We start from the raw sequence: 14492 nt of genomic DNA, 5'->3' as shown, positions 1-14492 counted from the left end.
TGTGTGTTCGGCATGGTGTGTTCTGCAGATTATTTTCAGTTTCAACATGAAGGATGTGGCAGTCAGGTAGTGCATGTGTTACGGGCCAAAGCTTGACCAGGCATGTCTGAGGTGTTGCTCTTAATAAATGTTCCTGCAGGCCACAACAAGAAGTGAACGCTGCCACCCAGATCACATGACCATCAGCTGATTGCCCTGACTCTATCTGCTGTATGTGACTTAAAGAAATAGAAAATAAACGTATTCACTTATATAATCAAGCATAAAAGTACAAAGTATTACGGCTTGCCACTGATGTGTTCACATTTGAAATGAGTCTTTCAATCTCAAACTTTTTTTCAAGCTGGTTGATTTTATTTCCTCTTCACATCAGGTCACTATATAAGTGTGTGTTTGTCTACTGTACTTCATGTTCCTGCTGAGGTCATCCGTGGTGAGGTGACTCACGTAACTCTGACTCATTGACTCACATTACATTACACTTGGTTTTGTGTTAAGAGCTAAATTATAAAGTTAAAGTATAAATAAATATCTTCATATGTTTACTACTGTGACACAAGTAGACTTCTAACAAACTGAGACTGTCTTCATTCCACAGGCTGCTGTTTGGCTGTGGAATCAAGTGTATTTTGTCTTGTAGAAACAACTATTTTACATATTATCAGTTCTAGTTGGAATCAGAGAGCATGTGAGCTCTTGTAAACTAATAGTAAAAACGTAGAATTGGAATTAAAACGGGTTAGTACAACTTCTTTCAAGCGTACGCCGCCCTTTAGACCAGACTGGCTGGAAACCCTCGTGAGCAGAATGGAAAGCACCCTTGCTTCAAATTTCTCCCAACAAAAGTGAAACTCCTCACGTGTGCTAAAAATAGTTTTGTCTCTAGACCCAACAGTGTTATGGCGTGGACAAAGATCAACGCTGATCTGAACCTGTTGGAGCCACTTATTATATAGAGCTTTTGCATTTTTATCATTTTTATTATTAAGGAATGTTAAGCTATTTATGTAATTATATTTTGATAATGGGCACATTTTTAGTGAATGAGTGTGAGATGTGTGGGGGCGTGGATTAAAGTCTTTAAATAGACAAGATAAATGTTTGTTCAAGGGCGAAAAAGGGGAGAGCCAACATTTTTCCAACCACATAATTGTGCATTATTTTACACATTACTTTACACAGTAAAATACCGTAGCAGATAGCATTCTATTTGTTTGACACCTTCCCCTAACCCCAAAAAGCTTCAGAAGATTAAAAGTCTAGGAAAGCAATTTCAGAACCAAACAGAAGCACGTCAACCCATTTGCTTTGACTGGATTTGCCTCTTGTGACTTCATAACATGACCATTTCTGCATAAAAAATAAATGTCCTCTCATGGGAAACTATTGAGCAATTAGCCTTTTTCCCACAGAACCCACAGCAACCTTCTAAATGTTGTTGGTTAGACTTCAGACAAAAATAAATGTTATGCTAATCTTAGTTCTTAAGTGGTCTGGTTCTGAAAACACTCCAGAACAAGCTGAAGCACAAATCCTGACTGCTGTTAAAGAGAGAACCAGCTTTACCTCTTTATCCTCCTCCTCTTCATGCAGGACAACAGCTCTGGATTCCACAGGTAGGGCTGTTGGTTCTCTCTCCCCACCAGCAGCTGCTCTCTCCAGGGACAGGTCTGGACCCCCTATGGGGAGAGGATCCGTGTCCCTCTGGACCAGCCATGTTTCCACTTCTGAATGAGGAACCTGTGGAGAAAAGGTAAGAGGTTGGTTCAATCAAAAATGTGCAGAGTCAAAGGAAAGCTAAAAAGTTATAACCCTAATTTCCATATTATTGTTATTCTAGCCCAGAAGAGTGGTGCAGTGATAACATATTTTGGTAACCCAACCCAAAAGTTATCAACACAAGGGTTCGAACGACAAAAGGCAATGGGATTTTTCCATTGGATTTTGGAATATTGCAGAAATTAAGATCTATGGCAAACAAATGTTCTTGATACTGAAACATTTGTTAATAATTCTCCACACGTTAACGCCACTTTTATAAAAGTTGAAGTGTAAATGCAATTTCCAGAGGTAAAAAGCTAACGTTAGTCTATAAAGGAACTACATCACGATCGCATGACTGCTCATCACCACAGCTAAGCTAAGTGTAGCTAATGTTTGCAGTGATGAAGTTTAGTTCGCAATAAGCCATTTGTTAGCAACCGATGTTTTGGGTCACGAAAAAGCTTCATACGTTCACCAGTGGGGTATACTATGTATTTACTGACCAATTTTGTGTCGTAGAACAAAATGTAAGAATCCCTTCAATTTGTGTTAGCCAGAGACTTTATTTCAAGTATCTAATCAAAAGAAGTAAAAAAAACCGTAGACTTTGAAACAATGGAATCAAAAGTGGTACAATTCTAACTATTTCTGAGTTTCAGGACTAATTCCTCCCACCTGTAGTCTGTCCAGGGAGCGGACCAAGCCCAGCAGCCTCCGGGTCGTGAAGAAGCCATCCAGGTCCACGCTCTTGGAGTGCAGTGCCTGGCCGTCCTCCATGCGGTTGCGGAGGTTGTGGAACTGCGTCTGGGTCAGCAGTGAGGTGGGGCCCAGGATCATGTCGTGCCAGGGGGGGGGCAGGTAGGGCTCCAGCCCCACATCCACCCGCACGCCACACAGGCTGAGCAGGATGGCCATCTGGATGAGGCCCTCCGTGAAGTACTTCTTCAGGTACAGCATGGTGCCGGGCTCAGTGCTCAGCTCAGAGTCCAAAAAGAGTCTTAAGTCTCTAGAAGATAGTGCTGACCTCTCTATGGAAAGTCAAAGGGAAAGAATAAAAAACAAAAAACCTTGATTCTGAGATTCTTTCCCCGTAAATATTGGTTGGTAGGGAAATGTTATTATTGTAGTCCAGAACAAGACATTTTTTTTTTAGGTGTCTAATCAAAAAGAAATAATTATTGGGATAAAAACATCTAGAAAGATCTGCAAAAACTTTCCCAAGTTCATCTTAAACCTGTTGCTCTTCGTGGAAACTTCACTGCCTGTGAATTAAAAAGAAAGAAAAGAATAGATCAATTATTACAAAAGTTGTGGCAAATATCATTTGTAAAGCTTTAAACTCGGCATATAAAACTTTGATTTTTACCACAATAACATTAAAACTTCAGCTATTGCTTCAACTGCTTCAGCTGTTATAGAGGGACTACTTCTACTACAGTCCAGTATTATTGCACCCTGTTCTAGAGATAATAATAACGTAACTACACTTATCAGAGCTAATCTCCATTCAGAGTGCAGTCTGACCGGCTTTCACAGTGCATGTGATGAGATAAGGCAGACACACAGTAACTTCTAGAAGGAGTTTGGTAACCTCCCGCCTGTGTTACTCACTGCTGCCGCATGATGCAACTGCCAGTGTTCGCCTGGAAAGAGCCTCTCCCTGTCTCCTCCCTCCCTCCCTCTCTCTCTCCATGCTAACCTGTTTACTGAAGCAGCAGAGGAACACACCCAGGGATATAATAACTTTTATAGTTCAGTGTGATGCAGTATTCGTATATCCCTTTAGGTATGGTTGGCTTGTTCAATTCATATAGACTTCATGTGTACTTTATTTTTGTTGGCTTACATTTTAGGGTTGTTTTCTTTTATTCTGTCAATAATTTATTGAAATGTCAGAAAAAAAAGACCAATTTACATCTTTGTGGACAATCGAGTGTTACACTTAAGCCATATAACCTAGCAGGTAACCTATTGACAGTACAACAGTTTCATAGGCTGCCAATGCATGTGGTTAATAGTGATGCTTGATCATGCTAATCAAATTATTGGTTGCTGATCTACTTCCTCCTAAAAGAATACTTACCATGCTAAAAATGGGCCATGTGTGTTGTTCTATTGTCAATCATTATTATAACCCTGTTATAGGTGCATTAATGTATGTAGCATTTTATGGTTGAGGTATAAAACTATTTTAATTATTTTTAATATTGTGCAATCTGTAGCAATGCATCACGTTTTATAAACTGTGTTATGTGTGTCAAATCCTGATGTGTGGCAGAGTAAAAGTAACATATTAAAATACTTAAGTAGCCACACAGCAGCACAGTATCACAAATGTGTGTTTTATACTTGTTTCTGTGAGACTAGACGACCATACATTGCATCAATATTAAGCTCCTAAGTGTCTTGTATGGTGAACATGTTCTCTGTGGCAACACGTTACACAATGTTTTCATCCCTCGCGCCAACACAGTAATATCACGAGACGTTTGACAACAGAAAGTGACCGAAAACATTGCGAAACACTGCCGACAGTCAACACATCACACACTACTTCAGGAACATTAAACGCACCATGACATCAATTCTGGCATGTTCTTTGATAGCCTACATTCAAAACAAAGCACTTTCAAAAGCTCATTCAGAGTAAAGTTGTTAAGAGTAACCTACTAATACAATATTACAGCATATAACAGTTAAGAATGTCATTACAGTATGTCAGCGTACAGTTGTTAACAATATGTTTGGAAAATCATATCAATGTCTCTCACCAGTTCACAGTGTCTCTCTGTCCCGCCGTCAGTATCTGCTCTGCTCACCGAGGGTGCGCGAGCTATTTAAATGGACACCGAGTGGTGACGTATGACATCTAGTCCCTCCCACCAAGTGTGTGTGTGTGTGTGTGTGTGTGTGTGTGTGTGTGTGTGTGTGTGTGTGTGTGTGTGTGTGTGTGTGTGTGTGTGTGTGTGTGTGTGTGTGTGTGTGTGTGTGTGTGTGTGTGTGTGTGTGTGTGTGTGTGTGTGTGTGTGTGTGTGTGTGTGTGATTAGTATGCTACTTTGAGAAAGTAGGAAAACTTAATCCTGCTCCACCACATCACAATATAAAGATACTAAATGTTTAATTCATTTTAAAGTCATTAAATCTTGCTAAAGTTCAAGGTTAGAGATATAGCGTGGTGTAGGAATAAGTCATATAACTCTGGAATGAGTTACCACAAAGTCAACGTTTTTTTGAAAATGTTTTTCGGTTGATACCTGAATTAAATTCTGTAGTTAACCCAAACTGAAGAGATTTTAACGTAGCCTACAATACATCACGCAATGGTGAATGTCTGAAGCTTCTAGGTGTTTTCAAAACAGAGGTTGCTAACAAGTGGCTAAATGAGACTACTAAAAGTAATCATGCTGAACATTAGCCGCCTTTAGCTTAGCGGTGCTGATGTGCAGCGATGCGACTGTGATGTAGCCTAGCTTGTTTATAACCTAACTTTAGCTTTTTACTTCTGGCGAATGCAATTACGCTCAACTATTATAAAAGTGGTTTTAATATGTGAAGATTATCCTGCTAAACAAAACGTGTAAGTATCATAAATGTTTGTTTACAACAGATATTGTTTACTGCAATATTCCAAATTCCAAACATCTTGCTTTTGGTCTAGGTGGCCCGTGCGTGCTAACATTCTATGGGATTAGTTTTGTATCATAAAGATAAAGCAACACTTTCTTAGAATAAAGCAAAACTATGAGTTTAAAAGAAAGAAAAAAACGTAGTCAAATAAAATAAATTTCAAAAATAAAACTATAAGTTGCAAACAAATCATTTGTGTAATCATGTAAACTATAAGTCTTTTTTCTTTGTTTTAACATAGGTTTTTGTTTGCAGTTCTTGTTTCTTCTTTCTCAATGATCAGACTTTTGCTCTCGCTGCAGCTCTTCTCGTTTACGCTCCCTCATTTTTTGTTTTCGATTTTGACACAAATGTCCCAGCTGGGCGGGACTTTCAGGGGTGCATCCCCATTGGCAGCCCACTACACCACAGATCATACAGTGCAACTCATGCAGCAAACTCCGGAGGCCACTCGGCTGTGCATTATACTTGTGTTGTGTAGTTTGTACTTTATTCCAACTTTAAATATTTGTAATACCTCAACACACTGCTGCTGTTAAATAATTTCCCAATTTGGGATTGATAAAGTTTCTGTCTATTTATTTATTTATTTTATAGATTAAAAAAACACATCTATGTATTTTCAAGCTAAAGGTGATACACAATATAAACTGTATACTATTATTTTTTCGAAGACATGTTACATTTCAAAAGCATATATTGCTATGTTTAGGACAAACAATTAAAGACTGCTTTAATTTAACAAATTCTACAATATAAAAGGTATTTTTAAAGAGCAACTTCCAGGTTAAAGACACCTGTGAATAAATGTGAAGGAAAATGATGAATACACTAGATTTTCAAAAAATATACAGAAATATACACTACAGTGACATCTGGCGTCGTTTTTGTAAGAAATGTTCACTTCCGCATAAAAAAGCCTCGGCACGTGACCTCCCGCGTGTGACGTAACATGGGGGAAACAAGGGGGACAGTGGCCGGTGTAACGTATTAATAAACATGGATTCCAATGCTAGTTTCGACACAGAAGGAGTTGAACATGAATATTCGAATGCATATGACGGACCACAACCTTATAATTATGAGCCTGCTAGGCGTCCAAGAGACCAGGAGCAGCCAAGGATTAGAAGAAATAACGGCCATCGGAGAGAAATTGAGCTGTGGTGTGAGGAGCACCAGTGGAGAACTGGGCAGCTATCTTGGTGAGTGACCGGCGTTAGCTACAGAATGTTAGCTAACGTCACATCACAACATTGTGAAGTTAGCTATCATATATCAGACTATAACTAACTTAGCATTGATAATATAGTAACGTTATTGGCAGGACTGTTGATACTGATACATAACAGAAACTAATGCGCAAGTATCAGCCGTATCTTGCGTTACCTAATGCAACTCCACACTACGGTGCTGTGTACCGGAGGGGAGACGCGAGATACGGCTGATACTTGACGATCTGGCGGAGAAAGGTTGTGGAGCCTCCGTTGATATGCCGTTGTAAATGGCTTGATGGAAAGCAGGTGTGTAGTCGGGGAGGGTGCACAGCTGATTGCAGCAGGTGAGTGGAGGTTGAGCCGGGAGCCAGGAGTGACAGCCACAACGCCCACACAAACAACACAGACAGGGGGAAACAAACAAACACAAAGGAGACGGCTGGAGCAGTACAGCTACCACAGCGTTACCTAATGCAACTCCACACTACGGTGCTGTTTACCGGAGGGGAGAGAGAGAGAGCAGCGAAGGGGAGGGAGAGAGAAGTAATACGGTTTCCTGATAAAGCTGTGGAGAGTATGTGCTGCAGGGAGGTGGATGCACAACGCACCCAGGAACGAACGCTAGCTCCAGTCCTTTTTACTGTGGACTCGATGTCCTGACAGGCTGGTATTTGTGCAACCTGCACAAACACAATACTGCACCATGATTACAAATGGTGAAATACAATGTAAAACTACCCAAAAATACCAGCTCCTTAAAACACAACCGCTCTACTCAACGCAACTACTAACTATACCCGCGGTCAGAGAGCGGAGATGTGTCCCCTTTGTGATGTAATATGACGCGTTTGACGTATGACCTTAAAAAAAAGCCGTTTTTAAGAGCAGAGCTCAAAATTGCTCCTTTCCCTCTGAATTCCTCCCCTTATGTCTCGTAAAACATATCAAATCCTGCATTCACTTTTTTAATTGTAATTTTCAAGCAAGTTTAAGCATAAATGTAGAAAAAAAAAACCCTGCAAGATACTCTTTAATGAAATTTGAACCAGAAGAAGAAGTCTCAAAGAATGTTTAAATAAAAGGACACAAAAAAAAAGGTGGATAATAATAAAATCTATTAAATGTATATGTAAAGACATTTGGTCAAATGAAATGACACTGAGCCAGTGATAACAGCAACGCCCAGCGTGGATGAAGCTGGTGCAGGTCCCTTTATAATAGATTTGTATATTTCTTGCTAGTCCCTGAAAGTATCTTGCTGTTGCGCAGTGCTGCTCTTTCCCTGCCCCTGAAATCACATTGTGCAATAATGTTATGATTTGTTTTCCACTGCATGAGGGAATTCAGTGGACTTGTTTTGGTGGCAAAATTGTATTTATGTCTTGTATGTGAATACTTGAAAAAAAAAAAACACATTTCATCAGTAATTTCATCTGGAATAAATACTAATCTTTACTTCAATCCCTTGTCTCTCCTGATTGAAATACGCTATACACACGTTTCTTCCTTGCAGAGCAGCTTAACACAGTTTCTGTTTCAACTGAACAAGGTTTCCCAATATATGGAAGCCCATTTCTGTCAGAGAAATACAAAAATAGACTTAATGTTAGGAGAGATTTAAAATAATAACATTAGGCCACTTATAAGTCCAAATAACAGTAAAACTTATATCAATCAGAATTTTGACTTCCACGTTAAATAAAGAGATAAATCATCATTCATATCAAAACATTTCACTTGTTTCAAGGCTTATATAACTCATTAAATGATTAAACTTACTCTGTCATACTTTTGACTGTATTTTTTTGACATGCCATCTAAAAATTGTTAAAAAAGTTAAAAATACAATGTCAACATATTATTTTGACAGAGCAAATGTGTACATGTGAGTCGGTGATGAGTGACAGACAGAGAGCTCCACCTGCTGTTAGAAACAGTCACTCACATATTTTGTGCTGAAGAAGCAGGTTTCTCCTTTAAATGATAATAGACACACTGCAATACAGCATTCATGTTTTATTTGGAGAAAAAAACCTGAAATAAATACCAGCTTTTGGCAAAACATGGTGTCGGTGAGTCATAATGCATGTATTCATCTGAATGCTAGGCAACACGGAACATTCCGAATCATCGCCCGTAAAATTGGTTAAATGTGCGCTGTCATAAACAAGAATAGATAGACCAACAAGCATTTATTTCTGCTAAGATAAAAGTATTTTTATTGACTTGTGTCTAGTGATGCAGGGCCAAGACCACATTGGTCAGGTTTGTGTTCTACCATTTTGAAGTTTGGAGTACTGCGTCTCTTTCGGTCATCATCTTGTTTTATTGTAACCAGAAGTAACAAAAAAGGGTGGAGATTAAAACAACCAAACTCTGAACAAGGCGATGTTATAAATAACTTTGAGTCAACACATATTGTGAAAGGGTTAAATGTAAACCGGACAACACTGTTAGCGATCTGTCACAAGGTAGCCCCGCCCAAATGCATACTCTGCTTTATCTTTTATTTTACTTTTACGCTCTTCATGTATTGAATAAGACTTTAAGGCAGAGATTGAGACCATAAACTCATCAGGAAAATGTTAACTGAGGCAATAAATTAAGTAAAAAATAGGGGTCATTTCCTCATAGAATTCATTTTACAAGTGGAGCCTGATGGATATCAGATAGAATGGAGGTTTAAGGCGCTTTTCAGAATGGGAGGTTGCCGCTTAACGAACACAAACCACTGATGGAGAGCCATCTAACCGAATAGTCACGTGTTCAAACCCCAAAACTGTCATAAACATAAGCAAATTTCAATACTACAATGGCACATACGCATATGCAGGGCGCTGATACTGACAAAACTTACAAATGTCAAAAATGCTTAATACTTAAAAGCAAAAGCTGGCATTGGGAAGACAAAAACATGTAATAGTGGTCATAAAGGCAATACAAAATATAATACGCTTGATAATTAAGAAAAAAGCAATTCATAAATACCAAGTCATGCTATTGGTGCTGTGATCTTAATGCTAATGTCAGAATGCTAACTTACTGATGATTACACTAGCAGATAATGTTCAGCATGTGAGCTAATGTTGCCGCCATAGGGCAGGTCAGCTTAGTCTTATGGATAAAAACAGGCTTTGAAATGTAGTAAATGAAATTATTCATTTGTTTCTTTCACTTCTATATGCTCCTGTTGGTCCTGTATCAAGTCTTTTTGCTCATCTTGGAGCTTTGTTCTTCTTATAAAATCTCCTATTCTCTTATAACTTCACCTTATTTAAGCATTTATGTTTCAAGGGAACAAAAAACGATGTAAACTCTAAATAAAAAGGGGAAATCATTCGAAGTCAGGATCTATATGTCCATCTTATGTCATCATTGAATAACTGATCTATTGCACTAAATCACTTTTGCACTGTGTTTACAGTAGGGACACACTGTGGATCCACATGAATAATTTCCTGTTTCCTTTTCTTAACACTAAACACTTTTGGAGATTACATTCATATATACTTGTAGGAATGTTCTCCTTCTCCTACATTGTTCTTCTTGTCCTATTTTACACTTACTTCATATCCATTTCTATCTTCATTTACCTTAGATGTTACATCACACACACCCCCCTCACAGATCCCCCCCCTCTCTAGGATCCAGCCTCCTGTTCCTGTCCCAGGGCCTCCAACAGGATTCCCATGGGTGTCCTCTTCAGGCCGATGCTCTCCAGTTTGTTCTCCAGCTTGTTCTTCAGGCTGCGCAGCCTCACCGACGCATGGACAAGAACCACTGAGAGGAGACACGGAGAGAGACATCAGGTGTTGTCTTGATACATTCAGTGAAATACACTGTATTTTCACAGCAGTGTCCTTCAGTTACAAGGCCTCTTCTTCAAATTCCAAATTACAGTTTTTTACTTCCAAAAGCTTCTACTTTGCTGTAGAAATGAAAATGTGTGTGTGTGTGTGTTTCCTTCTTACTCAGTATAGGGAAGGCTATCCCAAACAGGAACACGGCCACTCCTCCCAGCACCGATATGAATAGATAACTGACCAAAAGAATGGCAAACACAGAGATTGATGGGTGGTTTCTACGGAAACGGCGAATCGGAGCCTGGTTCTCGGCAGCCCATACAAAGCCCAGGAATAACACGGTGACCACCACCCCCCCGACAAGCAACTGGAAGGGCCGCATGTACCTGAGAGAAAAGCAGAGGAGGAAGAAGTACTCAGATATTATAGTAAAAGTAGCAATACTAGTGTAAAAATAAATACACATACACACACACAACATTCAGGAGGTGGAAGAAGTACTCAGACCTTGTACTAGATTAAAAGTATAAGTACCAGAGTGTAGGAATACTCTGTTACAGTAAAAGTCCTGCATTCAAAATGTTACTCAAGTAAAAGTAGAAAAAGCATTAGCATCTACATATACTTAAAGTGCCAAAAGTAAAAGTAGTGGTTGTGCAGATTGGTCCATTTCAGAATAATATATATGATATGTTTTATAATGATTGATCATGAAAGTGTTCTCAAAGCTGGTAAAGGTGCAGCTAGTTTGAATGACTTTGTATACTTCAGGGTAGCTTGTGGATTTACTCCAGGTGGAACTAAAGTCTGATTCAACACTTGGTTAGATTTCACATCATTCATCCACATCTGTAAGGTAGCTAAATGTATTAAATACATGTAGTTGAGTAAAAGTACACAATGTATGTCTGAATACTTGAGCATATCTTCTTAGTTACTATACCCCTGCACATGGTTGATTACGGTCTTTATCAGAATCAGGTTTATTTATGTAGGTTTATTTATGTAGGTTTACACATTCGAGGAATTTGCCTTGGTGTAAATGGTGCATACATAAACACAGTCAGAGAAGATGAATTGTAAGAAAATCCCCATAAAATAAAACAAGGATACAAAACTCCCCGTAAAAATAAAAATATGTGCAGTATTTGAGTTACATGTGGAAAGCCATGAAGATATGATATGTATCTTATTGTTGACATTTTAAAGAGTATACAGCTTGGCCAAGTCTGTGTTTTCATTTGGTCATGCCAATAAAACCTCTCTGAATTTGAGAGACAGGAGTGAAAGACACATGGGGGGGGGGGGGGGGGGGAGAGAGGGAGAGAGAGAGAGAGAGAGAGAGAGAGAGAGAGAGAGAGAGAGAGAGAGAGAGAGAGAGAGAGAGAGAGAGAGAGGGGAAAAAAAGCAGCAGCAGCAGCAGCAGCGTACCCCACGGTGAGCAGCAGGATCAGCGCGGACAGGAAGTAGTTGCTCTGGTAGTACAGCAGGTTGTTGATGATGCGGTGGTTCCAGCGGTCCAGGTCGCGCACATCGGGCACGGCGAACCGGGCCGAGGTCAGGAGGAAATCATCCAGGCTGCGGAGGGGTGGCGGCTGCACGCCTGCCATCTTTCCTGCACGGTAATAAACGCTGAATCCCAGAGTGCAACGCGGGGGGAAAGGGGGCGGTGCAAGGGCTGTGATTAGCTCTGGCGAAGCGCGGGCACGAGCATCGGGAGTGCGGTTTTCGGCCCCGCAGTAATGGAGGAATATGGGCTTAGATATGTCTCATAATTATTTGTGTGAACATAAAAATAATTTGTGTGTAAATATGTGATTTGTAAATTTAAAACACCATCCACAAAAGCATTTAAAAGATTTGCAAACCTACAAATAAATGTTCTTATATTCAAAATCTTTTTTTATTTGTAAAAATATTTTGCGTATTTGCAGATCCGTTTTACATTTGAAAATGTATTTGTGGGTTTGCAAATCTTTTTAATGCATTTGTGGATGGTGTTTTACATTTACAAATCACATATTTACACACAAATTATTGTTATGTTCACACAAATAATGATGAGACATATCTAAGCCCATAGGGGAATATCACAAAAATATTTGTACCGATATCTCTTAATGTAAACCCGTAGGGCATTCACTTGCAGTACATGTATTTCTTATTATTTGGAATTAGTTTACAAAAGTATTGATGAAGATAGGATTTATTTTTAATGTTATTTTATATTCATATTTAATATACTACTATGACTATTCAAAAAGTACATCCTGTTTACTTCAAGTCACAATGTAAATGTTTTTGTTTTGTATTTTAAAGCGGATTTAGAAAATAGCTATATTAACTTATTATCATTATTATTTCTTATTTTAGTACTATTATCTTCTAATCATATAATTTATCATTTATTATTGAATATTTATTGTGTCACCTGTTATCACAAGATAGCTAACCAATAACACATTTTCTTTCGGAACTACGTAAGTGTTTCCTTCCCTCTGATTGGCCTAGCCTGGTGTCCAGCCAATCACAATTCTCAAGCCTAAACATAAACCCAAACAACTCAGGTGTGACGTAATTCCAAGATTGGCTAGTTCAGGTTAATTCAATAAGTCAGTCAGTCAGTTGGTCAACATGAATAAATGAATATAAAACATAACACATCTGTATAATAAATAAAACATAAAATGAATGTTTTTTTTTTCCATGTGTGTTTTCTGCAAACTGTAATTTCAGAGAAAAACTGAATATAATAATAATAATAATAATAATAATAATAATAATAATAATAATAATAATAATAATAATACTAAAGAATATGTTTTCAGAGATTGATCTCACTTCAAAATGACAGTAACATCTGTAATTGTGAAACTTCCTGTTATAACAGACTAATTTCACTGAGGATTGATATCAGACCATCTCATTTGTCACTCAGACAGGACATTCTTAAAGGTCCCATGTCATGCTTTTCCGGTATACCCGTCCCCTTGTGTGTTATGAAGGTTTTTATGCATGTAAACGGTCTGCAGAGTCAAAAACCCTCAAAGTACGCCCTGTAGCGAGTAAAACTCTAACACAGAAAATACCTGTCTATGCTGCCCCAGAACGATTCTTTCATTTTTCAATTTTTTTCTTCCTGAGCATGGTGATGTAACTATACACACACACACACACACACACACACACACACACACACACACACACACACACACACACACACACTCAGTCTTATATTTTCTCAGCCGCGGCTCCGCGTATCTCAAGCTGTTTGGGACAGAGAGTGAATATGAGAAACCAATGTGATCTTGGAACATTGAACAATGTAAATCTATTCTAGTAGACCTCAACATTGGAATTATGATCAGTAGAAATGGCCAAGACATGGGACCTTTAAAGAATGTATGTCTTCAAGTAGGAATCAATGGCATGGGCCTGAGAGTCACAGACAACATAGGGAAGTCAGGGGTGATGACAGAGATGGACAAACATGTCGTTGGTGTTGGTCTTGTCATGGAGGTTCAGGTGGTCTGTTATCAATCTGAATACCAATATTGCACTAATAGGTCATTTTATAGGGCTTTAAAACACTTCCAAAATGTGTAGTTTCCTTTTTTTGCTAAAGAAAGAAATGCAGTTTCTAGCAGTGTTACTTGAACAAAAATAGTGATAGATTTTTTGGGGACTTTGTTAGAGGCCAATTAATTAACACAATTGAGCATTTATGGCATGTGAGTGTTGGATTAAATACAAAGTACAAACTGTTTCATCCACTTTTATTGTATTAAAGAAACGTCACGTGTCAATCAATGTAGTATTGATTACAGTTGTATTATTAGTCACACACAAAAAAAAGATATATATATATATATACACGCTGAATACTTTGCTTAATGAGGTTTGCCACACATGAAATTTAGATTTAAGTATTTCTTTTTTCTGGAATTTGTTGAAAAATAGAATACACCATGTCACAACTTTATATTTTAGATTGTTGATATTAAATGTAACCCATGGTACGGTACCCCCTGGAGGAGCACAGGGACCTTTATTTTGAAAGGCCGCTCAGAGCGAGAAAAGGAA

At 38.5% G+C, this 14492-nt stretch overlaps 2 protein-coding genes across 2 annotated transcripts in view; both read right to left on the bottom strand.

The window, feature by feature from the left end:
• nfe2l1a (nfe2 like bZIP transcription factor 1a) overlaps positions 1 to 4720 on the bottom strand; it is a 43301-nt gene extending 38581 nt beyond the window's left edge. Inside the window, exons 1-3 of the mRNA XM_079641790.1 lie at positions 4536 to 4720; positions 2440 to 3026; positions 1567 to 1740 (exon numbers count right to left, since the gene is read on the bottom strand). Of these exons, the coding sequence (XP_079497916.1) occupies positions 1567 to 1740; positions 2440 to 2721 (456 nt within the window). The 5' untranslated portion in view covers positions 2722 to 3026; positions 4536 to 4720. The remainder of the gene's footprint in view (positions 1 to 1566; positions 1741 to 2439; positions 3027 to 4535) is intronic.
• Positions 4721 to 8609: 3889 nt separating this feature from the next.
• Positions 8610 to 12058, bottom strand: praf2 (PRA1 domain family, member 2). The gene is made up of 3 exons (XM_079641791.1): positions 11841 to 12058; positions 10578 to 10795; positions 8610 to 10386 (listed from the first exon to the last, which is right to left on the bottom strand). Exons 1-3 carry the CDS (start codon positions 12017 to 12019, stop codon positions 10247 to 10249), a joined length of 537 nt encoding a protein of 178 aa, XP_079497917.1. The 5' UTR covers positions 12020 to 12058; the 3' UTR covers positions 8610 to 10246.
• Positions 12059 to 14492: the final 2434 nt, after the last annotated feature.

The sequence above is a fragment of the Notothenia rossii genome (genome assembly GCF_949606895.1).
Source record: "Notothenia rossii genome assembly, chromosome: 8".
Taxonomy (NCBI): domain Eukaryota; kingdom Metazoa; phylum Chordata; class Actinopteri; order Perciformes; family Nototheniidae; genus Notothenia; species Notothenia rossii.
The sequence above is the reverse complement of the archived record's forward strand: the minus strand, read 5'-3'. Positions and strand labels throughout refer to the sequence as shown.

Coding starts and splice junctions, on each gene's coding strand:
- praf2 (XM_079641791.1), bottom strand. CDS start 12,019: ATGGCAGGCGTGCAGCCGCCACCCCTCCGCAGCCTGGATGATTTCCTC. Junction 10,796..11,840: donor ATCCTGCTGCTCACCGTGGG/GTACGCTGCTGC, acceptor CTTTTCTCTCAG/GTACATGCGGCCCTTCCAGT. Junction 10,387..10,577: donor GATAGCCTTCCCTATACTGA/GTAAGAAGGAAA, acceptor GTCTCCTCTCAG/TGGTTCTTGTCCATGCGTCG.